The sequence below is a fragment of the Bidens hawaiensis genome, unplaced genomic scaffold, assembly GCF_021521415.1.
Source record: "Bidens hawaiensis isolate Kalapana, Puna unplaced genomic scaffold, B.hawaiensis_p1.1 tig00041330_1, whole genome shotgun sequence".
In the NCBI taxonomy this organism is placed as follows: domain Eukaryota; kingdom Viridiplantae; phylum Streptophyta; class Magnoliopsida; order Asterales; family Asteraceae; genus Bidens; species Bidens hawaiensis.
Genome location: NW_027497325.1, coordinates 51506 through 79109, shown reverse-complemented (window position 1 = coordinate 79109; position 27604 = coordinate 51506). Strand labels below are relative to the sequence as shown.

Sequence of the window (27604 nt, the reverse complement as noted above, 5' to 3'; positions counted from 1 at the left end):
AACTAACAAGCCCTATGTTTAATATGACATCCGCCATTTCAAATGACGGATCTTCTATTTTCAATCAACAATCTTTCTGTAACCTAAAAACCATTTTATGCTCTTCAATTTTCCTATTTTAAAAAAAAATTCTTTACAGTGAAAAAAATTTGCACGTAAAGAATTACACATGCTCCAGTAGAAAATAAGTTTTTCAAAGCAACCCGTTTTGACACGTGGCCCTGCCCAAACCAACCCGTCCAATTCACCAAGTATATAAGGTACAAAAAACCATATATTAAGTAATTCTCTATAGTAGAAACCACTATGCCTATAGATATTTAAAATCCTCATGATACTCGGGCAGCAGCCCGAAGCCAAGATTGCCATTTAACACGACATCATATTCAGCTCCAAACTTATGAGCCACCTCAAGTGCCTTCTTGTCCCGGGCCTTTGTAGCCTTCTCAAACCTTGCATTTGCTTCGATCAACTCCATGCGTAAAACATTTAAAGATTCGTCTAGAATCACAAGCTCTCGTCTCAACGGGTCATTTCCGAATTTCAGATTTTTTACCATGTTTAGCCTGTCACGAACCCACGAGAGATTGAATCCAAAATCTTCAAAAAAATTCAAATCAGTCTCAAGGCTAGCGAGCTGATCTTCTGTCAATGCGTGCACGGATGATTCAATAAAACGTTTAATGAAATCATGCAGTTCTTTCAAAGTGGACAGCCAGTAAGGTTTTGGAAGGATTTGCAACCCTTGAAATGTGTCCGGATAGCTGTGCTCGACCGTCATTAGCATCTCTTTTGCGGCTTGTCCAACAGCATTCCCTCGCCACATTCCGGCTGATATTCCTGCTTCAACTAAGTTGCATACAATAATATATAATGAGAATGCAAACACATTATTTAGGTTGTTACAAGCTGCTGAGTGTTGCAGTTTGCATACCGTTTATGGATTGATCATGAAGAACATCAGTGGGACCATTTGAATCCATAAACCCTGACAATTCTGCTACCATGGATTGATCATGAAGATCAGCAGAGGGACGATTTGAATCCATAAACCCTGACGATTCTGCTACCGTGGATTGATCATGAAGATCATCAGTGGGACTATTTAAATCCATACACCCCGACAATTCTGTTATCGCGTGGTCTAATGCATGAATCAGCATTTTCCCAATCTATACAGCATAAAAATCGGTTTCTTGATTTATTCAACGAGAAATTTACTTGCAGAAAATTTCAGATACTTTACATTTAGTTTATGTTGTTTGGCCCTGTGATTTTCGGGAAGTATACGCAGTTCTTTTTGTAAGTGGTTGCATTCACGGAGACTTTCAGGTGAAATAAAGTTGAGTTCAACCTTCGTGCTCGACTGTAAGGAGGAAAGTTTGTTAGCAAACAAAGAGTCTGCTTTTACAAGTTAATAACATAAGTGATACGTATATATTCTGACCTTCAAATTTTTAACTTGATAAGGACAACCAGCTGGTATAAAAACTGCATCACCCAGTTTTTGTGTGAAGGTCCACAGTTCGATTCCTAATCATCATAATAAAAAAGGTTTGATGAACGCATAACTAGCAATTGGAAATAAACTTGAGAAAGACATACCAAATTCCTCTTTGAGCTTCCTTTTATGTTCCATGTTAAGGTAAAATGTGCGATCGTGTATCGGGTGAAAAATCTGTGTCATCACAATCACATAAGTTTTAAATAAGCGCATTGTGGCAAATGTTTTGAAGTACCTGCTCAACTGGAAGGCGATCAGTGCGCTTAAACTCTGTCGAGTGATTTCTTATACACTCCTCTAATTTAGGTGCATCTTGCCTCTTAAATATATCCCATTCAGCGCCTCCCTCGTTTCTTTGTGGGCCCGCTTCACAAACTAAAGCTTCATGTTCATCGCCATGCTTTTGTTTCGCTATTTTGGTATGTGTCATTACATTCACCTACAAAGTAATGATTTAAAATATTTTGTGTAAAAACTGCTATGATATTAGAAAGATATAGGATATATATTTTTTTAAGTAAATTAAAATAAATAAATAAAAATCATACAGTATCAGATTTTTCATAGTGAAGCTTAGTGACAGAGTCATCATAAGCAATATCCATCTTTGGACCCATGTCCGGTTTTGATGACAGATCAGGCAACTTTACAGCCACATTAAGGAAGCCATTTTGAGGGTTTGTGTAATCTTTAAAAGGCAAACGATTAATTAATTCAATAAAATGGCATGGCAGTTCTCCTTGATATAATAAGCAAGACGGTTGCCAATCTTCCAGCTTCATTTTAACCTTGCCTTCAGAGTATCCCTTACAGAACTTGCCAAAATTACTAGTCACCTGCATATTATGTGTGATAGTTAGTTAATAAATAATAATATTAGATTTTCCATCCAATATTAGTGTGTGCTTTCTCTTATGTTGGCCATAGTGAAGAAACACTAAGTGACCCCGGGCAGATTATGGGTAATCTGGGGGCTAAGTAATGTTTCCCACGAAGGTTAGGTCCAGCAGAGTAAGTTGTACTTCAGGGAACCTGCAAAACAGACACCGTGAGCTCGTCACTGAGAAGGGGGGGGGTTCCTCCTTGTGACCACCCTCCGGCGTGAGAATCAGTCTATATTGCTCTTTAAATATAAAAGTATATGAATACTATTAGAGCAATTATCAAGTAAGTTATACGAGATAGTAGATGATGAAATGATAATACCATTTGCTGTCTTTTATAGCCGAAGGTGGGTTTCCAAGGGGTTTAGCCGGCCCAACACGCTACCAACTGTAACCTATGCACGTGCCCTACCTGTGAGTGGTGGATAGGTAGCGGCTGACACAGAGCAGGCGTGCCGTGCACTCTTCGTCTTCTACCAACTGCAGGCTAGGCACGTGGTCTGGCAGGAGTTGGTGGGCAGGCGGCGGCTATTGGTCACAGTGCTGTGGCGTGCTGTCTGCCACGCTGCTGTCAGTGAGCTGTCGCATTCTTGGTCAGATCTTTTGTCTTTACCTCGTCAGGTATCACGCAAAAGATCCTCCATCATACAGACTGGCCCATTTTGGCGGGAGTTTTCCCCCTCCCGCCTTTGCTCATTCTTTCAGGTGACACTGAATATTTGTAAGTGTTAAGCCTTATGCGTGTAGCTATGCTGTGCGGGTAGCCTTCCCTGATGGCTTGTATCCGCAACTGCGGGAACAGGCGGGTTACTTTACCATTGGGAGGCTTTTCCCTGCGTATGCAGCTTGCATACTGCGCGTAGGCTTCTCTGAGCATGGTGGGTCCTGCGGGAGTAGATGGTCTTTGCGCAGACATCCCTGTTCAAGGTGAGTCATGCGGGACCAACTGAGCCCTGCTGGGACCTACCTCTTCAAGTCCCCCCAGTCCAATGTTCTTTTCACGAATGTCTAATAAAGTGAGGTGAACTTTTGGACTTAAGCAAAGGGTTTTGAAAAGGGGTTTTTGTAAGGTTTTCCATGGGGGTTCTTCCCGCGGAAGTCCTTGTCACTTGCAGAAATTCCCGAGTTTCCTGCTTGGTCTTTGGGTATGATGCGGGTAGGTCTGTAACCTCCTCGCAAGTCAGGAGCATTGAGTCTTAGTTGTGCGGATTCTCCCTGTGGTTCTGGTAGTTTTTGAACATAGTGATCGATTATGTTTAAACCACCAATTCCATCTTGGAGCCTCAAACAACGTAGTACTCGATGTTCCCGCTATGCGGGGATATTATTTCCGTTTTCACAAGCATTGCCCAGAAGATCCTTCCTGGTTTCAATTCTCAGCGGGTGCTAGGTATGTGAAGGGTTTTGCCTTTACACTGTACCTGCATCCGTCTTATGGTTACTTTACTTCCAAGGTATTCCTGGCGTCCATTCCCTGCGGGTGTTAGGTATGTGAAGGGTTTTGCCTTTACACTGTACCCACACCCGGCTTATGGTTACTTGTTTGCCAAGGTAAGGGGTATTTTTCCGCTTACTTTTTTGAACCTTAGTCTTCAAATTTTTTAAATTTTGAAATTTGAAGAGTTAGTGGATGGATAACAACCCAATACCTCAAACGTCGTGCGACGGTTTCTTCTGACTGTGTCAGGATATGCCAGAAGTTATGGCGACATGACATTATGTGGTCATTCCAGTTGCTTTTTCAGGCGCGTGGGCACGGGATTCCGGGCGCGTAGCCGCGAAATCTCTGGCACACGTCCTTTTGACAGCTGTTGCCAGCTTGCCTTTGCCACGCGTCATAGTTTCATTGCACCTTTGATTTCTCTCTCTTCCGTATTAATTTCATCGCATTAATTGCGATTACTATATAAAGGGGGAGAGGGTTATTTGCAATTCACACTTTCCACTTTCATCTCTTCTTCTCCAGTAATTTCCGGCGAATTTCTCTTTTCAGTAAAGCATTACTCTGAAATCTCTTCTTTCTTCCACCATGTCTTCTCACGATGCTGATGATCAGAAGACTGCTGGCGAATGCCAGTGTTCTCTTCCTGTCGAGCTGTACCAGTATATCGTCAGGAAGTTCATGCTCGAGTCTCTCGAGCCTGAGTTTCCTGAGCCCCACCATACTGTGTACGATGCCCCTAGTGGCAAGATCGGGGTTTATGCTGCATTCTTTGTCTACGGGAACCTTAGGTTTCCGTTGACAAAGTTTGTGTACCGTGTCCTAGAGAGGCACGGTGTGCACCTGACAGAGGTGCACCCCATGGCCATTGCCAAGGTCCGGCACTTTGAGTGGGTGTGCCGGATACTGGGCCTTGAGCCCCTCGTTGACCGCCTGATGACCTTCTATACATGGAGGTGCATCCAAGGGTGGTACACTCTTACAACCCGTATCAAGGGTTTAAAGATTTGTACCACCGAGCGGAGTCTTCGCTCATGGAGAAGAGAGTTCTTCTTCATATCCGCTCGCGCCATCCCCATCGCCATGAAGTTCAAGAATGGCCAGGCGCTTCCGAACCTTCCCTCCCTCAACTATGAGGAGGCGGAATGGTTCTCGAAGATATCCCGGGTCCAGTCCCTGGTTTTCCGTTTTCCGGAGTCGGCGATGGTGATGCTGGGGATGAGCCGGGTGTGGAAGGCGGCGAATGCGGATAAGGTTCCAATCGTCCTCGAATATGGTTCGAACTCTGTCCCTTATGGTATGTCTTGTTTCTTTTTGCTGACTATGATTTTTTCTAACTTTCTTGTTGATTTCAGAGGGTAACGATCTTCAGTCGCTCCTGAATCCGCGGGAGGAAGATGGTCCTGCGCGGATGGGTACTCGTGCTCTGGACGAGAACGAGTTGCCCATCTTAGAGCAGACCGCGGGTCGGTTCGTGGAGGTTTTACCCGCCAGGCCAAGAGATCCTGAGCCACCGACGGCCAGGTAAGCCTATCTTCTATCCTGAACCTCTCAATGCTGTGCCTGCTGCTGGAGTTGACATTTCTTCTTCTGAGGAATCCGCAGAAGGTCCTCCACTGGTACGGAAGAAAAAGGCTGCCGTCGGGAAAGGCAAGGAGAAGGTGGCCTCTACGGCCGACCCGGTAGTCCTATCTGACTCGGAGTCAGATAATGCAGAGGTGGCGGGGAAGCCCGGTGGTGAGGAGACCACCGCGCCGGAGGCTGTAGGTGATACCTCCGGGGAGGCAGCGACGACGACGGTTACCGGTGTCAAGAGGCCGGCTCCATCGGGTTCGCCCCCACTCGTCCGTATGTTCAAGCTCAAGAAACCCCGTAAGTACCCCTATAATTCTTGTCTAGATTTGTTGTTTCAAATAAATTTAACACTTTTGCTTGTGCAGGTGCGGATGTTGACGCATTCCAGGGTGGAGTTGGAGCAAGTATTCCCCCGCCAATGACGGTAGGCTCGGTCAGCCTTCCCGAGGCGTCGACCCAGGCGTCTGCGCCTGCTTCCGCTGGTTCCAGCCTTCCTGAGGCTGTTCCAGCTGAGAAGGTGTCTCCGCCGGCCGTGAGTGCAATTTTTACAGCATCTTTCACGGAGCCGGCGGTTACTGTTGTTGAGGAGGTGGCGCCAACAATGGCTACCACAGCGGCTGCAACTATACCTGCGCCACCGGCACCGACGGCCGGACCATCAGGTACGCGCCGGGCTTCCCGCCGATCTATGCCACCTTCCCGTCTGCCTGACCTGTTGGATGGATTTCCTTTAGGTTCGGGTGATGGGTTTGGCGGCTATCGGCCTGTTATTGACCCTACAGGTACGTAGGGTTCTTTTTCCTTTGTATATTTTTGTCATCTTTTCCTAACTGTCTTTGTTTCTTTTGCAGTGTCGGATTCCAATGAAGTGTATGTTCCAAGATGGAACATACGCCGAGGAACAACCCTTCGCACCCCTGTGGAGTGCGTGGATTGGGCTAGCTACCAGGAGGGTAGGCTAACCTATGAGCTTCGGGTTCTCCAAGCCCGGACGCAGCCCCGCGTCGAGCTGCTTTGTCGTGAAAACGACAAGTTAAAAGCAGCGCGCGCCAAAGATGTATCTGAAGCGCGGGCTCTTCGGGAGGAGAACCGGCAGTTGGCCGCTGCCGCAGCCGAGAAGGAGAAGGCATTCAAGGCCCTCGAGGTTGAAGTCCAGGCGCGACTCGAGGCCCGCTCCAAGGCTGCCCAAGCTGTGAATGAACAGCTTCGGCTGGCCAAGGAGACTGCGCGAAACTCAACTGAGAGGGCTGCCAAGGCTGAAGCTGTTGCTGAGCCACTTCGCGAAGAGAATGAGCAGCTTAAATGCAAATTAAAGGCTCTTCAGCATGCTCATGACGCCTTGGCAATGGAAGATGCCAAGAAGCTGCAGGAGATCCTTGACCAGAGGGGGGTGCTTGACCGTACTGAAAGGAAACTTAAAAGCGTCGAAGAGGCTGCCGCCAAGGAAGTTCAACTTGCCAACCTTGATAAAAGCGGAGCCGAACGTGCTTACAAAGAAAGTCAAGCTACCCTCCAATGGCTGCTTCGAGAAGCGTTGCCTCAGGTATCTTTATCTTTTTCTTTACGCTTTCCGCTCGTAATTAGAAAATGTTCTAATGTATTCTTTTGTAGGTTGTGCGTCGGGTCCTTTCAGAGACCTCTTATGACGATGCGATGAGCGCAGCCCTCAACGCTTCTCATGAGGATGGGGAGAAGACTGGCTTCCTGCTTGGTCTAGGGTTTGCTGAGAGAGGCTTTCCGCCCTCCAACTTCCCTTTATTCAATGTTAATACTGAAGCTGCTTATGACCAAGCTGTGAACCAGTACGCTGCCTTTCCGCATCCAGTGGTGGAGAAGGTGAATGAAGCTGCTGCTGCTGATGATGGGCTAAACATCCTTAAGGCTTTCCTTGGGCAGCCGCGCTCTGACGGTGCTGGTCCAAGCGGAGGTGGCCCTGAAGCCTGATCCTGAAGATCTTTTCCCACTGCTAGGATAGACAGCTTTGTATAGATTTCTTTTAGGCGGGTAATTACCCAGCCATTCTTGTAATAGATTGTGAAATATTAATCTTTTTGCGTATAAGATTGTTATTTCCTTCCTTGGGTTCCTTGCTTTATAAACTTATGACTTGCATACTTAGTTTGAATTAGCAATTTTCCAAGTGTTTAGAATAAGGACCTTTGAACGTGGTTGATGATGGGTTAAAGTTTCGCCTCCTCCTTCGTGATTGTGCGGGTAAAACCGTCACTTGCACTTGGTAGGATGGCTAATCTTTACCCTCTATCTGACCTGCGTGTAGGTTTTCCTTTTCGAAATTTCTAAGGCATTAAGTTAAACCTTTGAACGTGGTTGATAATGGACTAAAGTTTTCGCTTCCTCTTTCGTGATTGTGCGGGTGTAACCGTCACTTGCACTTAGTAGGATGGCTTTAACTTTAGACCTATATCTGACCTGCGTGTAGGTTTTTAAGTGTTCATAAGTTAACCTTTTAACGTGGTAGATGGTAAGTTAAGTTTGGCTTCCTTGTTTGTGATTGTGCGGGTAAAACCGTCACTTGCACTTACAAGGATGGCTAAACTTTACCTACATCTGACCTGCGTGTAGGTTTTCCTTAAAACTTAACATTTTGGCGTTGTGTTTATGCGGGTATTGCCGCCTTCCACACGCAACTACTTCTTCCCGTAAGGGAAGTTCATAGGTTACAAGCTATCAATACATCATGAAAGGAGAATCATTTCCATTAGAAGTGGCTCTAGGCCTTTTCTTTACAAGTTGGAATTGATCTACATATAACATTTGCGTAATTGAGCTCCATTCCATGTTCTAGGGATGGGAGTGCCATCGAGCCTTTCGAGCCGGTATGCGCCCTTTCCCAGAACTTCTTTGATAACGTATGGTCCTTCCCAAATCGGGGCCAACTTTCCTGGGCGTTGTTGGTTCGAAGCCTCGTTGTTACGCAGTATGTAGTCTCCTTCATTGAAATTGCAGAGTTTTACCCGCGTGTTGTAGTATTTTTGCATTTGTCGTTTGTAGTTTTCTTCACGCACGGCGGCTAAGTCTCTGCGCTCTTCGGTTAGCATAAGGTCTAACCGTCTTTCCGCATCATTGTCTTCTGGTTGGATTAAGACCCTTGGTGAGGGTAAACCGATTTCGACTGGGATCATGGCTTCGGTGCCATAAGTGAGACTGAACGGGGTTTCTCCCGTACTGGTCTTCTTCAGCGTTCTGTTTGCCCAAAGGACGTGTGGAAGCTCGTCCACCCAACCGGATCTATGTTCCAAGAGTCTTCTCTTTATGCCTTCTACGATGCTCTTATTTGCTCTTTCCACCTCACCGTTACCTTGCGGATGTGCCACTGAGGTAAAGGTGTGGGTGATTTGAAGTTCTTTCAGCCACTGCTGTAGCTTCTTGTCAGCAAAGTTGGTGCCATTATCGCTTACCAAATTCTGTGGAAGTCCAAAACGGCAAATAATAAATTCCCAAATAAATTTTTTGATATGCTTTGCGGTTGTTTGGGCTAAAGGTTTCGCTTCTATCCATTTGGTGAAGTAGTCAATGGCTACCACTAGGAACTGAACATTCCCAGCTGCTGTAGGAAATGGGCCTGTCACGTCAATGGCCCACTTCTGAAATGGCCACGAGGAAGTGACAGGAACAAGTTCATTTTTCGGGCGATGCGTGTTGGGTGCGTAAAGCTGGCAAGATCTGCATTTTCTAATGTATGCCAACGCGTCCATATGCATCCCCGGCCAGAAGTATCCCGCGTTGTTTAGCTTGGCTACCACAGCGCGGGGGCCTGCGTGTACTCCACAGATGCCTTCGTGAACCTCCCTTAGGAGGTAGTCAGCATCTTGGTTGTCCACGCATCTTAACAATGGGCCAAGAAAGTTACGTCTGTAAAGGGTGTCATTGACCAGCTGATAATTCAGTGCTTTACAGCGTAGTTTTCTTGCCTGTGACTTTGACTCTGGTAACGTTCCTGCTTCAAGGTATTTTATTATTGGGGTCATCCATGTTTCTGTACCGGTTTGGATGACACAAATTTCCTTGTGCGGGACTGATGGTGTTTCGAGGAGTTCAACGCGGATGTCCTTTCCCAAGTGGGTGAAGGCCAGTGATGCAAGCTTGCTTAACACATCCGCAGATTTGTTTTCGCTGCGCTTGACGTGTATCACTTTACAATCATTAAAATCGCGCATGATGGCTTTGGCCTGGGCAAGGTACAAGGCCATTGTGTCGTTCACAGCCGTGTACGTCCCGTTTATTTGGTTTGCCACTAGCATGGAATCTACATGGGCTTCCAAATTTTTTACACCCATTTTACGCGCAATCCTCAATCCGGCCAGGAATGCTTCATATTCAGCTTCGTTATTCGTACTTGGAAAATCCAGCCGAATAGCATAAGTATATTCCTGGCCTGCTGGATTTGTTAATTTTAACCCTGCGCCTGAACCCTCGTTACTAGCAGCTCCATCAGTGTAGAGTCGCCAGACCTCATTGATTTCGTGTGCTGGGGAGGGTTGAACCTCCCCCTGGCACTCTTTCTCCCGCGAAGCGGGGACTTCTGCAATAAAATCAGCTAGGACCTGGCCTTTAATGGCTGGTCTCGGCTTGTATTGAATCGCATATTCTCCCAATTCAATTGCCCATTTGGCTAGACGTCCCGATAACTCGGGTTTGCCTAGAACATTTGAGAGTTTGAAGTTAGTGAGAATAGTGATTGGGTGACCCTGGAAATATCGTCTCAACCTGCGTGAAGCGTGTATGAGTGCCAAGACCAGTTTTTCCAGGGTAGAGTACCGGGTTTCCGCGTCTGCCAGCACGCGGCTAACATAATAGATTGGCATCTGGATGCCTTTTCGTTCTACAAGCAGGACTGCCCCGGTTGCTCTATCTGTTGCGGAGAGGTATAGGATTAACTCCTCCCCCGCTTGTGGTGCTGTGAGTGTTGGGAGTTCGATCAGGCGTGATCGAATCTCCTGAAAAGCTGCTTCCGCTTCTGGTGTCCAGCGGAAGTGCGTTTTCTTTAAACAATTTCTTAGCGTTGACACAAATGGGAACGACCTATCCGCATGGTTTGCCAAAAAGCGGTTAAGCGCGACTAGCCGTCCATTCAGTGTTTGAGCCTGTTTTATGGTGGTAGGTGATTCTATTTTGACAATGGCCTCGACCTTTTCAGGGTTCGCTCTGAAGCCATCTTTAGTAATAATGACTCCCAAGAACTTCCCTTCTTCCACCCCAAATGAACACTTGCTCGGGTTGAGCTTCATGTTTATCTTTCTGAGCGTGTTGAAAGTTTCCTCAATGTCTTTCAACATCGCCGATGGCTCGGGGCTTTTGATGACCAAATCATCCATATAGACTTCCAAGTTTCTCCCAATTTGGGCGCGAAACTCTTTGTCCATTAGTCGTTGGTACGTGGACCCCGCGTTCTTAAGTCCGAATGGCATCATTTTATAACAAAATGTGCCATCGGGCGTCCGAAAGGCGGTTTTGTCCTGGTCATCTACAGCCATGTGGATTTGATGGTACCCCTTATACGCATCCAAGAAGCATTTAAGGCGAAATGGTGCCACCGAATCCACCTTGAGATCAATTTCTGGCAACGGATAACAATCTTTGGGGCATGCTTTATTCAAATCTTTGAAATCTATGCACATGCGCCATTGTTTGTTATTCTTCGGTACCATTACGGGATTTGCAACCCACGTTTGATATTTGCTAACGCGCACGATGCCCGCATCAAGGAGTTCCTTGACTTGGGTTCTGCACGCGTTGGTTTGCTCGGGCCCCATTACTCTGCGCTTTTGTACGATCGGCGTAACGGCCGGATCGCATTTGAGCTTATGCTCTGCCTTACCCCGGGGTACACCAGTCATGTCGGCTGGTGTCCACGCGAAGATGTCTGCGTTTCGCTGCAGTAAGCGCTTGAGTAAGGTGCGTGTTTGATCAACAATTGTCGGGCCAATGGTAACGGCCTGATCGGGATATTTCCCATTGAATGCCCACTGTTCAGGTTCAGTGATGGTTTGTTTGGCCATCTTCGGTTTGGGTTTAGAGGAGACAGATGCGATGCATACCTGGGGAATGCCCGTGATCATCGCTACGCCTTCAGTTGTTGGCCATCCCATCATGCCGTGGACTGAGGATACCACGGCGTTGAATCTTGCCATCCCGTCTCTCCCGAATAGGATGTCATACGTATGATGTGGTTTTTTCATTACAACAAAATCCACATCCTCCGTGCGTGAATAATTCCCATCGGTGAGAGTGACGGGGAAAGATAGGGTGCCCAAGGGAGTGTTCATGCTGCCGTCAAACCCTTCCATTGAAGCGTAGACCGTCTCCAGGCGTTCCTTGTCTTCATCGTCGAGCTTGTCGAAGAACTGCCTGTACATCACTGTCGACGATGCGCCATTGTCAACGAGGGTGCGGGAGGTGATGTAGTGCCCCAGCTGGCTTTTAATGACAATGGGGCCTTCTTTGTTTGGACCTCCCGGCACTCGCGGGAAGCGCACTTCTGCTTCCTTCCATGCGCATGGTTCGGTCATCGGTCTCTTTCTTCCTCTGACCTTACCATGGACCATGTTGATGCTGATGTCGACGGGCTTTCGTCCGTTACCCCTGTACCTGTTGTCGTTCCTTCCTCCCTTCTTGATAGATGCCACGAGGTGTGCGAGCCTCCCATCCTTGACGAATGTCTCGACGATGTCCCTCAAGGATGTGCACTCCTCAGTGCTATGGCCCTTTGTCCCATGGAAGTCACAAGACTTGCTTTGATCCGCATTGGGTTTCTGTCGGATCGCTGGGGCTTTTGGCCATGGCAGTTTTTCCGTGGCAAATATCTCCGTGACGCTCTTGGTGAGTGGCGTCCAACGGTTTTTTCCGGTTCGAAGGGTGCGTGTTGTCCCTTCCGCCAACCAGAGGGCGAGAGCTTGAGGGGGTGTCAAAGTTTATCCTTGACTGCCAAATACCTTGCCGCCTCTTTTTGTTTAGCCGGGCGGTTCTCACATTGTTTTCCCTTGTCCTCTGTGTGTAGAGGTTTGTATTCTGGGGGAGATCTCTTCCCAGCTGTTTCTCCGTTTCGGCAAAGCGCTTGGCTGCCGTCATTATGGCATCCCACGTGGATGGCATGCCGTCTTTACCCGTCAGAGTGCGGATAAGTTCTGGGTACTCAGCGCCCTGAATGAAAGCGGCGCGAACGAGGTCTTCACTGATGTTGCCCAGACTCAGCTTCTTGGAGTTGAAGCGGGTGATGAAGTCCAGTAAGGATTCATCCTCTTCTCTCACACAGTTGAGGATCGTCCACTGCTCCTCAGTGTGCTTCCTCTGTTGACTAAACTGTTGACTGAACTTGTTCTGGAAGTCTGCCCAGTCATAAATGTGGTGGACCGGTAAACGGTCGAACCATGCTCTGGCTGCTCCTACCAGAGTCATCTGGAACATGTAGCACCACGTGGGCTCCGTCCAGTTACTGACGGTTGCCCCCGCAATGAACCTGTTCAGATGGTCATCTGGGTCGGATAGACCATCGTATGTGCCAATGTTGGACATTTGTTTGGCACTCTTCGGGGCGATTGCTTCTGCAATGTCCCTTGCAAATTTTGACCTTCCTGCGTTTGTGGCAGTAGGTCTAAAGGCCTTGGAGAAGTCACGCGAGCTTTTTTCCGTGACTGGTTGGAATGCTTCCCCAAAATTCCTTTTTGGTTGGGGATCCGTTTCCTTACGCTTCCCTTTCGCCCTATGGCGAGGGTTCGCGTCGGTGTCGGAGTCTTCCCTCTCGTCGTCTGAGTACTCGTACTCACTACTCATGTTGAGGTGCTGGCGAGTACTACCGAATTCCTCAGCTTGTTGGACTGAACGCAAGCGTTCGTCCAACTCAGCCTGAAATTCTCTTTGACGTGCCTCGGCCCATGCCTTCACTTGATCAAGTGTTTGGCGAGGGGCTCGAGTTCGTTTTTCCAGCTGGGCATCAGTGAATCCCAGTGGAATATTTACTCCACTTGCCCCTACATGAGTGACTGGGGTAGTGTTCGTAAAATGTACTTCACTTGCCCCAGCTTGGGTGGCTGGGGTAGTGTTTGTAAACATTGTGTTGCCGGTGTTTACCCCAGTGGCTGGGGTTGTGGTTACCGGAATTTCTCTAGTCATCTTGGAAGTTTTGAAAAACTGGAGAGATGTAGTTCTAGCTTTATGCACGGATGGCGCCAATGAAGAAACACTAAGTGACCCCGGGCAGATTATGGGTAATCTGGGGGCTAAGTAATGTTTCCCACGAAGGTTAGGTCCAGCAGAGTAAGTTGTACTTCAGGGAACCTGCAAAACAGACACCGTGAGCTCGTCACTGAGAAGGGGGGGGGTTCCTCCTTGTGACCACCCTCCGGCGTGAGAATCAGTCTATATTGCTCTTTAAATATAAAAGTATATGAATACTATTAGAGCAATTATCAAGTAAGTTATACGAGATAGTAGATGATGAAATGATAATACCATTTGCTGTCTTTTATAGCCGAAGGTGGGTTTCCAAGGGGTTTAGCCGGCCCAACACGCTACCAACTGTAACCTATGCACGTGCCCTACCTGTGAGTGGTGGATAGGTAGCGGCTGACACAGAGCAGGCGTGCCGTGCACTCTTCGTCTTCTACCAACTGCAGGCTAGGCACGTGGTCTGGCAGGAGTTGGTGGGCAGGCGGCGGCTATTGGTCACAGTGCTGTGGCGTGCTGTCTGCCACGCTGCTGTCAGTGAGCTGTCGCATTCTTGGTCAGATCTTTTGTCTTTACCTCGTCAGGTATCACGCAAAAGATCCTCCATCATACAGACTGGCCCATTTTGGCGGGAGTTTTCCCCCTCCCGCCTTTGCTCATTCTTTCAGGTGACACTGAATATTTGTAAGTGTTAAGCCTTATGCGTGTAGCTATGCTGTGCGGGTAGCCTTCCCTGATGGCTTGTATCCGCAACTGCGGGAACAGGCGGGTTACTTTACCATTGGGAGGCTTTTCCCTGCGTATGCAGCTTGCATACTGCGCGTAGGCTTCTCTGAGCATGGTGGGTCCTGCGGGAGTAGATGGTCTTTGCGCAGACATCCCTGTTCAAGGTGAGTCATGCGGGACCAACTGAGCCCTGCTGGGACCTACCTCTTCACATAGCTAGTTAGAGAACTAGCCATATAACTAACTCTCTAACCGACTATGGTCAGCATAAGTGTTAACATACTGACCTCACTCCAATCCAAGCAGTTGATTGCATTCACTTCATGATCGACGCTGCCACCTTTTTTGAGGTCACAAAAAGCCCGCCACAAAACCATTGGCTCCCAGCTTAGCCCGGAAAAAGGTGAAACAACATCATTGACTATTATCGGCTCACCTTTTGACCAATGCAACTGGAAATGCTGCATATGTTGAGGTTGAATGTCTTTAGCACTCAAAGAATACAAACAACCGGCAGTGCATTCCGTACAAGTATGGGGATTATCGTAAGCATTGTTGACATTGTGAACCCGTTGTGATTTTTTTAGAATATTAGCAACCCAATCAACGCACATTATGCGTTTCAACTCAAGTGTCCCGTCATTACAACCACCAATATCTTTTGGTAAGCAAGGAATGCTACCATCTATGCGGGCTTTCCATCCACCACCACTCACTTGACCATCACGCAACTCTTGGCAACACGCAAGGCATAAAACATATCCACATGCACAACTTCTATATAAGTTAAAGAAATATGATCCGCAACGGTCACTGCATAAAAGAGAAATGTGCAAATTCACTTTATAAAACAAAATCAAGTAAATATTTATGACATGACTAACCAAAATACATCAGCATCCTGTAACTCTAACTCTGATACAGATGCACCTGCCCAATGAGATAATTATAATAATAATAATTATTATTATTATAAATAAATAAATAACTGTTTCAATATAACTAAAATCGGATTTAGAGGATAAGTTTCACTCATGTCTAGCTTCTAGTGTTGGTTTAAGCAGGTTCAAAATGGAAATCGAAGTGCCAATTTTGGAAACCTAATGCCGATAATTGCTATCAGATTGTTGGCTGCTGGCTGTGCAGGTTGTTGTCTAGCGATTTGGTAGTCAATCTTGGTGTGTTAAGCTTAATACTTGTTACAATGTGAGTTCTTTTTATATTTTTTCTATTTTTGTTTAAAATTATCCTATCCATTCTTTTTGTTCAATGGAATCACTGCTTGTAATATTAATTGGTTTTCAACTTTTCATAATAACTTTTTAGCTGCCTTGATGATAATTTTAGTTAAAAAAAATGCTAACTCATTTCAACCGATTTTGGTACTCTTTTTTATCCTAAGCGACTCATTTCAGCCCAACTTCATTTTGGCCCACACCCGTTTTGACCCGAACCAAATTAATGATTTTTTTAGCCCAAACCATGCCTCATCTGACTCGGTTTAACTTAAAAAGATACAATACCTTTAAGCTTAGCCTCTATATCCTCCTCAATCATTTGGTCTTCATTCAGTGTTTTCACAAGAGGGAACACTTTGTGCAGGATTTGTTTGGAGTAATTGATTTTATTAGATTCAGAACAAGAATACGCCTGCATGTTCTGCATAAAATTTAAGGAACCAGTTACTATACGCTATACAACACATATAATGATACCACAAGTGCTTGCTGTTGAAACCAACTTTAGGTGAAAATCCACGCAAGCATGCTTTGCAGTTGCAATTGTTGCAACAAATGGGACACGCTTTAACAAACTCCTCTACTGCTACGTGGGGGTACCTACACATTATGTCGATTAATTTAGTACCTAAACACGTGTCTAGTCAGAAAACACTCATTTTTCAAAATCACCCAACATGGAAACACACAAACATTGTCACATTATCACATTATCACCGGTTCACCACCTATTTATTTTCTAATATCTCTCTCTCTATATATATAATATGATAAATTAAAAAAAAAAAGAAAAAATGGGCCCCACCACCAAGTCACTCTTCATGTTCTTGTGTATGAACTTTTTACTCAAAAAGAGTCACCCTATAACCTAGGCCCGTCTATTAATTTTACCCGTACCCAATTAACCCAACCTGAACCGGGTCACCCGTACCCGAATAACTCTTACCCCCTTAAACCCCCAATTGTTATTAGGGATGGGGGCGGGTTGTTTTTAGACTTTGAAACATAGAAAACCTGAATAACATGAAAACTAAACCCGATCAACACCCTTACACCGTCACTTGCTTTTGTTATTCAGGTGATTTATTTATATACAAATAACAAAATATCTATGATAATTTTTGGATTCCAGTTTATTTTTTGTTGTTTGTCTCAACAATATTTGTAGATACTATTAACACTCCCTATACCCGATAAACGAATACTCAAAACCCAATTAACCCGATTGTTATTATTATTATTATTATTTGGACCCATAAGTTGTTTGTTCAATAATATTTGTACAAAATATGTAATTTTGAGAAATAAATTAAATTAAATACCATTTAGTGATGCAAGCGACACAATATTTCTTGGATCGACATAATATGCAGTCAAGCACAAGGTCTCGATCAACCCTAGTACGACATTGGTGGCACCATTTTTGTTCGTGAAATCCATTGCTAACCTGCCAAAGATGATCAAATCAAACACGCAAAAATGAGCAACAACTCAAGGCCGTAAAGTAAAAATGATTTCCAACTTTCACCTTGGGTGAAGTAGAATCCGCATGCTTCCTTTTTCTACTTGATGAGTTAGCTTTGTTACACGATCCTAGTTTAACAGCTTCGTACTTCATTGTTGTTCACTGTTCAGTAAGAGGAACAAGAAGAAGACTAAGGGTTATGTTATTATTGTATGTGTACTTTTTATTCAAACTTTCCTGAGAGATATATAAACATATAAATTGTGTCTTAAGGATTTTCTCTTAACAGTTAAAACTCCTTTTCGAAATACAAATCAATACGTATAGGGTTATATAATGCGTATAAGTCGGTGTCCCTTAATAAGGGTAATTATTTTTATATACCGCGTATAGAGCTATACGTGGCATATAGACAAATTTTTTTTGTTAGTAAATAAGTTAATTAAATTCAACCTTTTTTTAATAGATTGTGGTTATGTCGGATCGAATTCAATATTTTAAGAAGGCTAAAAAATAAATTAGCAAGCAATATAAATAAAGTTGTCGATATATATACAACCAAATCGCACAAATAAAAGAAAACAAAGAAATCTAACTCAGCGGCATCATTGTCATGATCCATCCAGCTCCCAATGGGCTAGCCCCATCGTCAAAATGGGGTGGTGCAGGATGATATCAACACGATAATTAAATAAACATTAAACGATGATAATAAGTAAACATTAATATTTTATTCAAAATAAAACGATATTAAACGATAATAAAGCGTACCTTATCAGCCGCCTCAACCACGGCGTCCAGCTCCGTCTCTGCCTGGGGCGCCACCCCACCCCCTCCTGGACCTGTGGACGCTAATCCCCCTCCACATGCTGGTCCTCGATCTGCACCTCCATTTCCTCCAATGGTGGAGGCTCGACCAGCGGCACATGAACGTAAGGATCGTCCCTCAAGTCCTGGACCAAACAGTCGTGCGAACCATTAGGGGCCTAAAAGCGTTGGACGATACGCATACTCATGACACAGGGACTAAGGATCGTCCCTCAAGTCCTGGACCAAACAGCAGGATTGGCAGGGCATCTAGCAGGACAAAGTAGCCCCAAGACAGCGTAAGCTGTGTGATGAAGGGCCATCTAACAACGACCCTTGCCCTCGTTGTCAGGAGTAAGACGAGACGTAGTCGGCGAAGTAGTGGGCAAGGTTGTTGTGTCTGTTGTGACATCTCAGATTTTTCGTATTTGAATTTGTTTATGTTTAACCAGACTCGGTATATAATTAGGATCTTTCAAATTATTTAAATTTTGTATTTATCAGTGTCTAACTTGTTTTAACTTATTTTGTATTTTCATAACTTTCAAACTCGTCAAACAAAGCTTCGAAACACTTAAAATCGCTTAAAAAGGCTAAAAACGTATTTATAGAAGTTCAGGGGCTAAAAATGACATTTTAGAAATCAGGAGATTTCTCACGAGATATCGAAATTTCTCGCGAGATATGGCTCCCAATCATTAACGTCAGTAATCACTCCCATCGTTTACTGATTTTCAAACTGTTTTGGGACTTTTTGTGTACCTGCTTTGTATTCATCTATTATATTTAACTAGCAAATCATGATTTGTTGTATAAAATGATTAAATGCTACTTGCTACTTGTTTGTTGATTTATTTTATCGCATTCGGACGAGTCAATCATAATCACATTATAGTATGATCATACGCCGTCTTAGTAGCCATCGCTTGTGTTCGATTAATCTTGGCCAACCGACACCATTAATTGTATTTATTTCGTCTTAGTAGCCAAAGCCCGATTCACTAGGCAATGGTCAACCGACACCAATTATTTGCTCATTATTTGTTTAATATTTAATTGTTGATACTCATTATATTTATTTGCATAGTTATATGTGTATATATATATATATATATATGGGATGGATCTTGCGAGAAGTGATATTACAGCGAGAAGTCGATTTCAACCATTGATATTATTAATCAATGGTCATTAACGAAAGTGGCATGTTTGCAATTAATAAGAATTTATTATAAGGATTATTTTAATTTAAAAGGGTAATGTGGTAACTTATGTAACACAATTAAAACAAAAGAAAAGTGTAACTCTCACCGGTTCCTTGTTAAAAGCTTCAAGCTTTAATTTTCATTGATTGATAATTAATTGAATTCAATTCATTTAATTTCTTTAATTTTCTTTTATTTCATCTATTTATTATGGTAGTCTTTTTTTTTCTTGTTTCCTAGTGTATTTTTCAAACTAACTTGCATATTGCATATTATTGATTCTTTTTACACGTTTATTGATAATATTTTTTTATTAGTTACAATTTTCAGACAATGTAATTTATTATTTCAGTTTAACAATTTGTGCTAAATACAACATTTTGTGTTGGATATAACAATTTGTATATGACACATGTTAATGTAGGACATACTTGTTGTTTGTGTAGGATACATACATTTAATTTGTTTGTGATATAACATTTTGCATACAATCAATAAAATATTGTGTAGGAATGAAAAATACTTTTTTTGTGTGTAATATACATTATTGGTGTGTAGTAATGAAAGATAATATTTTGTTTGTGATATATATATATATATATATATATACATACACGTACAATGTTTGTGATATAAAAATTTGTATATGATCCATATATTGTTGTTTAATGTAATAAAAAAAAGTTTATTTTATACTATGTAGTTTTATATATGTACTATGTAGGTGGTATTTTAATTGTGTATGTCTAATTTTTATCGTGTGTAGGTTCATTTATGTACTATGTACTGTGTAGGTTCGTATATGTACTGTATATATGATATTTCAAATTGTGTATGTATAATTTTTTATCATTACTATGTTATTTATGTACTGCGTATGTTTATATATGTACTGTGTATGTGTAATTTTTTATCGTATGTAGGTTCATTTATGTACTTCGTACGTTCGTATATGTACTTTGTAGGTGGCATTTTCTAATTGTGTGTGTACAATTTTATTCATGTGTAGGTTCATTTATATACTATGTAGGTTCATCTAAGTACTCTGTGTAATTATCAGCACTATTGAATTTTGGAACTATTATCTGGACAAATGTATGAAATTCAAATTAGGAGAATAAAAAAATAATAATATGGATTAATCGACAACATTGAATTTGATAAATTAAAAAAAAACAAGAATTCAACATTGGTTAATTTGACTATATATTAAAAAATATAAAAACAACAATTGTAACTTCTCCAAAATTTATGACCTACCAAATATGAAAAACACATGATCTTTTACTACAACACCCCTGTCATTAAATAAATGATAAAATAAAAGAAAAAAATGTGATTGGTTGAATTCATTTCTCGCACTTCTCGCAATAAGAAACACTTCTGAAATGAACCTAATCCTCTATATATATATTAACAAAATCTAGTGATTACTTACTTAACATGTGTTGTTGACAAATATATCTATTTTGTACGCATATTGCAAGTTATTCTTTGGATTAAAGTGAAGGTTGAATGTCATTTAGAAAAGACTTTAGGTTATAAATAAAAAGACAAGTTGATATTACATTATTTGTTGTGGTTATATTTGCAATTAACTGAGACTTGTGTACTTGATTTGAAATTAATAAAGCAATTTTAGATATTATTATTTAAATTTTATGATATTGTAATGTGTCTTGTGAACAAATAGTTCACGCCACAACATATTCCGCCGTATGTTATGGTGTGACACCTGCCCGTCAGGATGCACCGCAAATAAAACAGGTCCTGATCGGTAACCTGCCATCGACCCTGTATCATCGAAGCTATCAGCTAGTGTAGGTACCTGCACAACCGAATGAATAGTTTCCAATATTATCCAATAATAATAATAATAATTTTATATTAGGACTAATAAAATACTATGTATGTATCTATACAACGGGCTCGGATAGACAAGACCCTGGTGTTGGTATCCTCGAAAGCATGCCGCCAATCTCGGTCCACCAATGTCGCAACACGTCATATAACGTCTGGTGTATGCTCTCAGTGTAAATCGGATAGCGCACCTCCTCCTGTGTGTACAGGCCGAGCAACACGAAAAATTGCTCTAATGACAATTAGTGGTGAACCCCGAATATGCGGAAATAAATCTCCACAAGACGATGATCCGCCCCCTCGACCATGGGTACCTTCAACAGTCCTGTCGCGCATGGACTTAACAATATTAACAACTTGTTTGTATATTTGTATATAAAACGGTGTTAGAGAAATCAAGTTTAACAAGTTAATGGAAAGCAAACATCTGAAATGGAAGGTAGCGAAAAACTCTAAAGTGAGCTTCCTGTGCGCGGGTAAGTTGAAGGAAAATAATCGCGACCAAGGGGTATGATTTTGCTCCCGCTCACCACAACTGTCTATAAACGGCCAACAAATGATCAAGTTTGGTTGCGGCTGCATCTGTCGGAGGTGGCTCTATCGGCGGGCCGTCGTGCTCTCCGCCGCAAACTGGGTATATGGGTAAACTTGTAGCTCCAAATCCCCCTCGATGTAGCGCGATGCCCGCGTCTATGTCATCTACTAATCTCACTGCTCCATATATGTATATATATATATAATTATTAATTAAAATAAAGATTAGTTAGTATTTTTAGTGATTTTTTTAAATTTTATTAAATAAAATAAAGATTAATTAGTATATTTAGTGTCTTTTTAATTATTAATTAGAATAAAGATTAATTGGTCTTTTTTAGGGATTTAAAAAAAATATATATTAATTAAAATAAAGATTAGTCATTATTTTTTGGTGATTTTTAAAAAAAAATAATAGTTAAATAAAGATTAGTTAGAATTTTTAGTGAATTTTTTTAAAAAAATTAATAAAAATAAAGATTAATTAGACTTTTTAGTGATTTTTTTTAAGTTTATTAATTAAAATAAAGATCAGTTAGATTTTTATTGAGTTTTTTAAAATTAATTAATTAACATAAAGATTAATCAGTATCTTTTATAGTGATTTTTTTTAAAAAAATTGTTATTAACTTTATTAAATAAAATAAAAAATGAAGAACTATACCCGCGTATAGCCCTATATGCGGCTGTATTGTTCTTCAGGATTTAAAAAACTTAAGAATCCGATCCCCTTTGACTAATCTAAACGAAAATTAAATAAATCCCGAACCAATACCAAAACCTAACAAAAAAAATCTAAAACCCGAACCGTGATAACTAACGAATCTAAACCCAAACCTGTGATAACTAAGGAATCTAAAACCAAACCAATAAACGAGATATAACGAAACACCATAACAAAACCTACCTCGTGTAGAAGATGGTTAAACAAGTCGGATTGTTCGTCGAGTCAGATTATTTTTTGGCCGTCGGGATTGAGAGTGTTTGTGTGTTTGTTTGTTTCTAATGTGCCCCGTCTGGTGCCATACGGGGGTTATATTGCGGTCTACCGTATAGACCTAAGTGGGACGTATATGAGGTTATATGCCGCGTTTAGTCCTATACGTGGCGTTTAGGCGTTTCAAATTTCAAAAATATCTTTAAGCGTTGCGTTTAAGTATAAGCATGACATATAAACCCCTTATACGCCACGTTTAGCACTATAAGCGACGTATAAAGTGGTTGTATGCCGCATTTGGGCTGCATATGGGGCTATTTTTTATATTATTAAATAATTACTTTATTAATATATAACTTTAAAAAATTATATTCATAAAATAAATAAATGTTGTTTTATTTATTAATAATTAGTTTATTAAAAAAATACTTTTTTAAAAGATTATATTAATAAAAACATTAATAAAATAAATAAATACTTTTCATTTATTTATTAATAAAATAAACGTTTTTGTTGACTTTTTTGTATACAATCGGTGTCAAAAATACAAACGATACGAACCAACTATCCTCATGTTAAATCCATATGGGGAGCGGGGACTCACCGACTTTCGTTGATTCTGATGTACTCGCCTATGCGATAATCGTACATTACCTTCCATTATTGTACCAAAGGACTCACGTATCTTGCCCAAAGATATATCGGGTTCGGGGTTGGGTAATTTCCTTCTGATTTTACAAGTCACCCAACCTGTGCCTGCAATATTAACAAAGGGTATAACCGTATACTCATACAAGTGTTCGGGACTCTCCCTTATCAGAAAAAAAGTCTGACTGGCTCCTGTTGTTAGAAGGATTACGATGCACTTATATGTCTGGGCATCCACGAGTTCATGGGAGGGTAACGAATCCTAGACTATTCGCATGTGTCGAACGAACCATTCAAACCAGTCTAAACCGGCAGGAACCGTATCACATATCCAGGCAACTCCGTATTCAACATATACTATCACCAGCCTTTGTGTTTGTCCATCTCATCCATCATGCCTCTCCTATTGTTGTCAGAACCGCCAGTCTTTCCAACTGAATTATTATTATCATCGTCGCCCTCATCAACAGCATCGGCTTCGTTATTATCTTTAATTGTTGTTCCCTATCATACCGCGGGACCTGACTAGTATTTACATAAAAGGAGTTGAATCAAATTACACAAACTACATGTTATTTCAATAGTGTTTTAATTTCACTATTATTTCAAATTAATCAAGAAGCAACAAGCTTGATGTTCGAGAAACTAAGGATATGATGTTATAAATTAATCAGAAACTTTTCAAATTTTATAATGTAGTTACATTCGTTGAAGACTTGAAATCAAAATTCTTTGCTATTTGCTAACCTGTTTGACTACTTGAATTTGTTTTAATGGGAATTGAATTTGAAAAATAATATGCTTGATAGAAAAATGATTTTTAACTTATTAAAAGTTCACTTAACTCTATGAATCCCTAATTCATTATGGTTTTCTTGAGGCTTAATTTTCTTAAAAGTTAAAGGAGTTATATGTGAAGTGGTAAATGTTTAGGGGCTTAAAATGTACTTATGGTTAAGTTGAAGAAGCGTGTAGCGAATTCCGTACAATAGTACACAAACACCTGTGCCGGCCACTGCTCTGTCGTCACTGTTCTATTTGCCGCATGTCCCCCCTTGGTTTTGTGAAATGCCAAGAATACCCTCCAAAAAGATTAAATAATTATATAAAGGTGATGAAATTTCAATTTTCTTTCATGGAATTAGTAATAATAATAGATAATTTTTCTAATAATAATCGGAAGATGGAATGAACACCCAATTACAATCAATCAAGAAGCCATCAAGTTCTTTAGTGAAAATTTAATGAACCATCAATTCGAAGGTTCAAAAACAAACAGTCAAGTGTATTACGGTGTAAAACAATTCAGTCCTATACTTTGGTAAAAGAACTTTGAGGGCACTCCTCTTAAAACAAGCAATCACAGATCATTGAAAAATATTTGAAAATGAAAGACTAGACAACTTCGAACATCGATATTCATGGTCACATAAAAGAAGTGTTAGGGTCGGGTAAACTTATATCCTTCTGGTTAGCTCGATAGTTAGAAAATTACCAGTTGAAAATTGCATTTCCAAACAATTTGCACTTGAAAGTAAATCATGTAAGATGAAGACTAAAAAATAGAAGCCAAATAGTATACAATTGAAATTGGAGGTGTGATCCAAGAAAGGAAATAGAAATACAAGAACTTCAAGAGTTCATAAATTTGCTGAACTTATTTTTTTTCAACCGACAACTTTCATCAACACAAAATAAACCACCACCCCACTAACAAGAAGCTTGCAAGAGGGGCATCACAAACAATAGAACTAAAACAAGATTACAAAGCGATTTTATTTTATTGTTCTCCGACTTAAATCCAAACCTTTCGATTTACTTTTGAGCCAAAGAAACGTCAACGATTTAGTCAAACAAACAATCTTTTCGATCTTGACGGGAATGTTTTCCTAAATAAATTCATTACAAGCTCACAATAGATTCCAATAAGAGGCCAACACCCGTGCTTGCACCACCTTCATCTTGGTTGCATTGCCCGGGACAAACTTGTGGATGCCTAGCCCGATATTACACACTTACTTAAATCTTGCCAAATCATTAACACGACGTAACAACATGTAAACAAATCATCCATCGTCTCGGCTTCATACCAACAAAAGCATCATACATTTGGCCCATTCAAGATTTTACGAGTAATTAGTGCATCTGTTTACCATTTGATAATAGCCGATATTTATAATAAAAACTAACATTAACTAAAACAAAGTTAAAAAAGTTAAATGTTTATATTAATAGTTTATAGCCAATTAAATTATCTTTTGTGACCATTTTGGTAAATTAATTTATTAGCACTCCTATTTATATCCGGGAGGCATGCACTTCTCACCCTCTATATACTCATGGAACCAAATTTCCATCTCACCGGAAAATATGAAGCCGGTGACGCCAATTCTCCACTTCCTCAAGCTTCCGACGACACTTATCGGTTACCGGAGCCCCGATCAATCGAACAAGCGTCCACGAGGCGTCTAAAACAAAAGCATTCACCAACACCACCACTACTACCTCTGTTCCCATCACCGGCGGATACGATCAGCGACAAGACGCAGTCCTTAAAAAGCTGCTTCCAATGGATAATAATAATAATAATAACATTAAAAGAATGAACATAGCAACCATCTACGAAGAAGCTTACAACTACATCCAGTTTCTGAAAGCACAAGTCACTGTTCTGCAATCCATGCCTGTTTCATGCTCTTCTGGCTCCAATTTTGGATATGAAAACCATGGGTTTGGTGGGTTGAACAGAGACCAGCTGTTGGCGGTTCTGGTTAACTCTCCGGTGGCTCACGCGGTTCTGTATTCCAAAGGATGTTGTGTTTACTCGGTCGAACAGTTTGAGGAAATTGCAAAGAAGCGGAGTTTGTTCTTCTCCGATATGTGTAACAGTTTTCCGGCACCGGTGGCACGGCGTTATTAATAGAGGGTAAGAAATAGATTAGATAGGGGTATTTTGGTCCTTCTTAGTATGCAGTGCACAAAGAAGAAGATGATGCAGCTTTAATTTTCTAATAATTGCTACTGTTAATTAGACTTTTGTGTAATTCCGATTATATCAATATTACAATTGCAACTTGTGATGCAATGATGGATATATTTTTACATAGAGAAAATTACACTGTTTTAAAAACGTAATTACGTACATTTCGTAATTAGTTATTATTAATTAATATACTAGACGGGTATCCACGCGAAGTAGCGGGAAACACATACATTGGTAATCATATAAAAAGTGTATGGGTGTTCGTTGTTCGATTTGAAACCGTAAATCCGGTCATTGGTTTGATTTAACGGTTGATTTTTTTTATTAACTTTTGGCCGGCCGTTTTCAATTTTCAAAGGTTCGGTTTCGGTTTTTGACAACAAAAAATCGTTACTAACGGCTTGGCTGACGGTTTAATTTAAAAATCATCCAAACTAGACCGCGAACGCCCCTATGTAAAATGTTATTTTTTAACTGAATAAAACTATTACAATACTACTCAAATTAAAGAGAAATATATGCTCGTTTTTATGGTGTAATTTTTTAAAAAAATATATTAGCATATGAAAAGGTTATTAATGTTTAAAAATCACGAGGAAAGTTCGATTAAAAATGAAAATAAATATCACATGTTAGTGAAAGACAAAGGATGATAGTTATAACTATTTTTGAAATTCTAACATACCTTTCACTCCATCCATGAACAAAGCAATCAGACATTCACATTATCTACTTGTGAATGCCAGCATAATCAATTCTACAAGAAAAGTCATATTTAAATCAACGAACCTTAGACATATGTATGACAAAATCATATAAAATACACACGCATACAGAGTAACATACATGGATTAGTATTTGTTATTTTGGTGTTTGAAAGATATGTGCACGAATAGTTGTACACTTTTAGGTCTTAATGACATTGCCATGTGTTAAAGTGACTTGATGTTAATGACCAATATTAGATGATAAGCCAATGTACAAATTAGGAAATGTTGCATTTTTGGATCTTATGAATAAACCCTACATTACATATCCATATTTTACAGATAAATTAATTACATTATATTTTATGAAACTTATATGAAAATTTAATATCAATTCAACGAATCACCAACTAAATTCTAATTTAGACTAGAATCATATCCAGATATTAACCTCAAGTTAGTGACCAGGGCATATGTCAGCAAACAGTTCCGCCATTAAAGAAAAAAAAAACGACTAGAGTTGGGCTTACTCGAGCCAGAATCATGAACCCAGTAACCGTTGGTGAAACTATTGTTTTCATGGGTTATGGTGTACATTGGTATTCAGTTGAGGATTAACGATGATTTTCTTAATTATTTTTATTTTTTGGATTTTCATTTAATTTCATCAATGATTTGTCTGTAATTACCGGCAGGGCGTCCTGCCCGTAAGTGATCAGCTGCTGCTGAAACTATTTTTCTTACGGTAGATGATAGCGGGGTGGTCATGGTGGTGGAGGTTGCGACAATAGTAAAAGAGACAGTGATGGAGACGGTGAATTTGAGAGACTTGATGGGGACGGGAAGCTCCTAAACACGAAACGTCCATCTATATATAGAGAGATCAAAACAAACTAATGTCTAATG

General features: G+C 41.1%; 1 protein-coding gene across 1 annotated transcript; it reads right to left on the bottom strand.

Moving 5' to 3' along the window:
• Nucleotides 1-310: 310 nt before the first annotated feature.
• Nucleotides 311-25525, bottom strand: LOC143592873 (lysine-specific demethylase JMJ26-like). The gene is made up of 17 exons (XM_077072673.1): nucleotides 25371-25525; nucleotides 24923-25004; nucleotides 23377-23512; nucleotides 23015-23116; nucleotides 17789-17970; nucleotides 16875-16999; nucleotides 16052-16152; nucleotides 15838-15999; nucleotides 15199-15244; nucleotides 14594-15127; nucleotides 2053-2332; nucleotides 1740-1943; nucleotides 1606-1678; nucleotides 1448-1533; nucleotides 1247-1366; nucleotides 935-1172; nucleotides 311-849 (listed from the first exon to the last, which is right to left on the bottom strand). The coding sequence occupies exons 1-17, from the start codon at nucleotides 25523-25525 to the stop codon at nucleotides 311-313; spliced, it is 3165 nt and encodes a 1054-aa protein (XP_076928788.1).
• Between the last annotated feature and the right edge of the window lie 2079 nt (nucleotides 25526-27604).

What these genes read in the sequence shown, in the direction of transcription:
- LOC143592873 (XM_077072673.1), bottom strand. Translation starts at nt 25,525, where the DNA reads ATGGGAACAGAGGTAGTAGTGGTGGTGTTGGTGAATGCTTTTGTTTTA. An exon ending in GCCTCTTATTGGAATCTATT is followed by an intron (nt 23,513 to 24,922) that starts GTGAGCTTGTAA and finishes GCGGTATGATAG; the next exon opens with GGAACAACAATTAAAGATAA. An exon ending in GATTGGAGTGAGGTCAGTAT is followed by an intron (nt 2,333 to 14,593) that starts GTTAACACTTAT and finishes GCAGGTGACTAG; the next exon opens with TAATTTTGGCAAGTTCTGTA.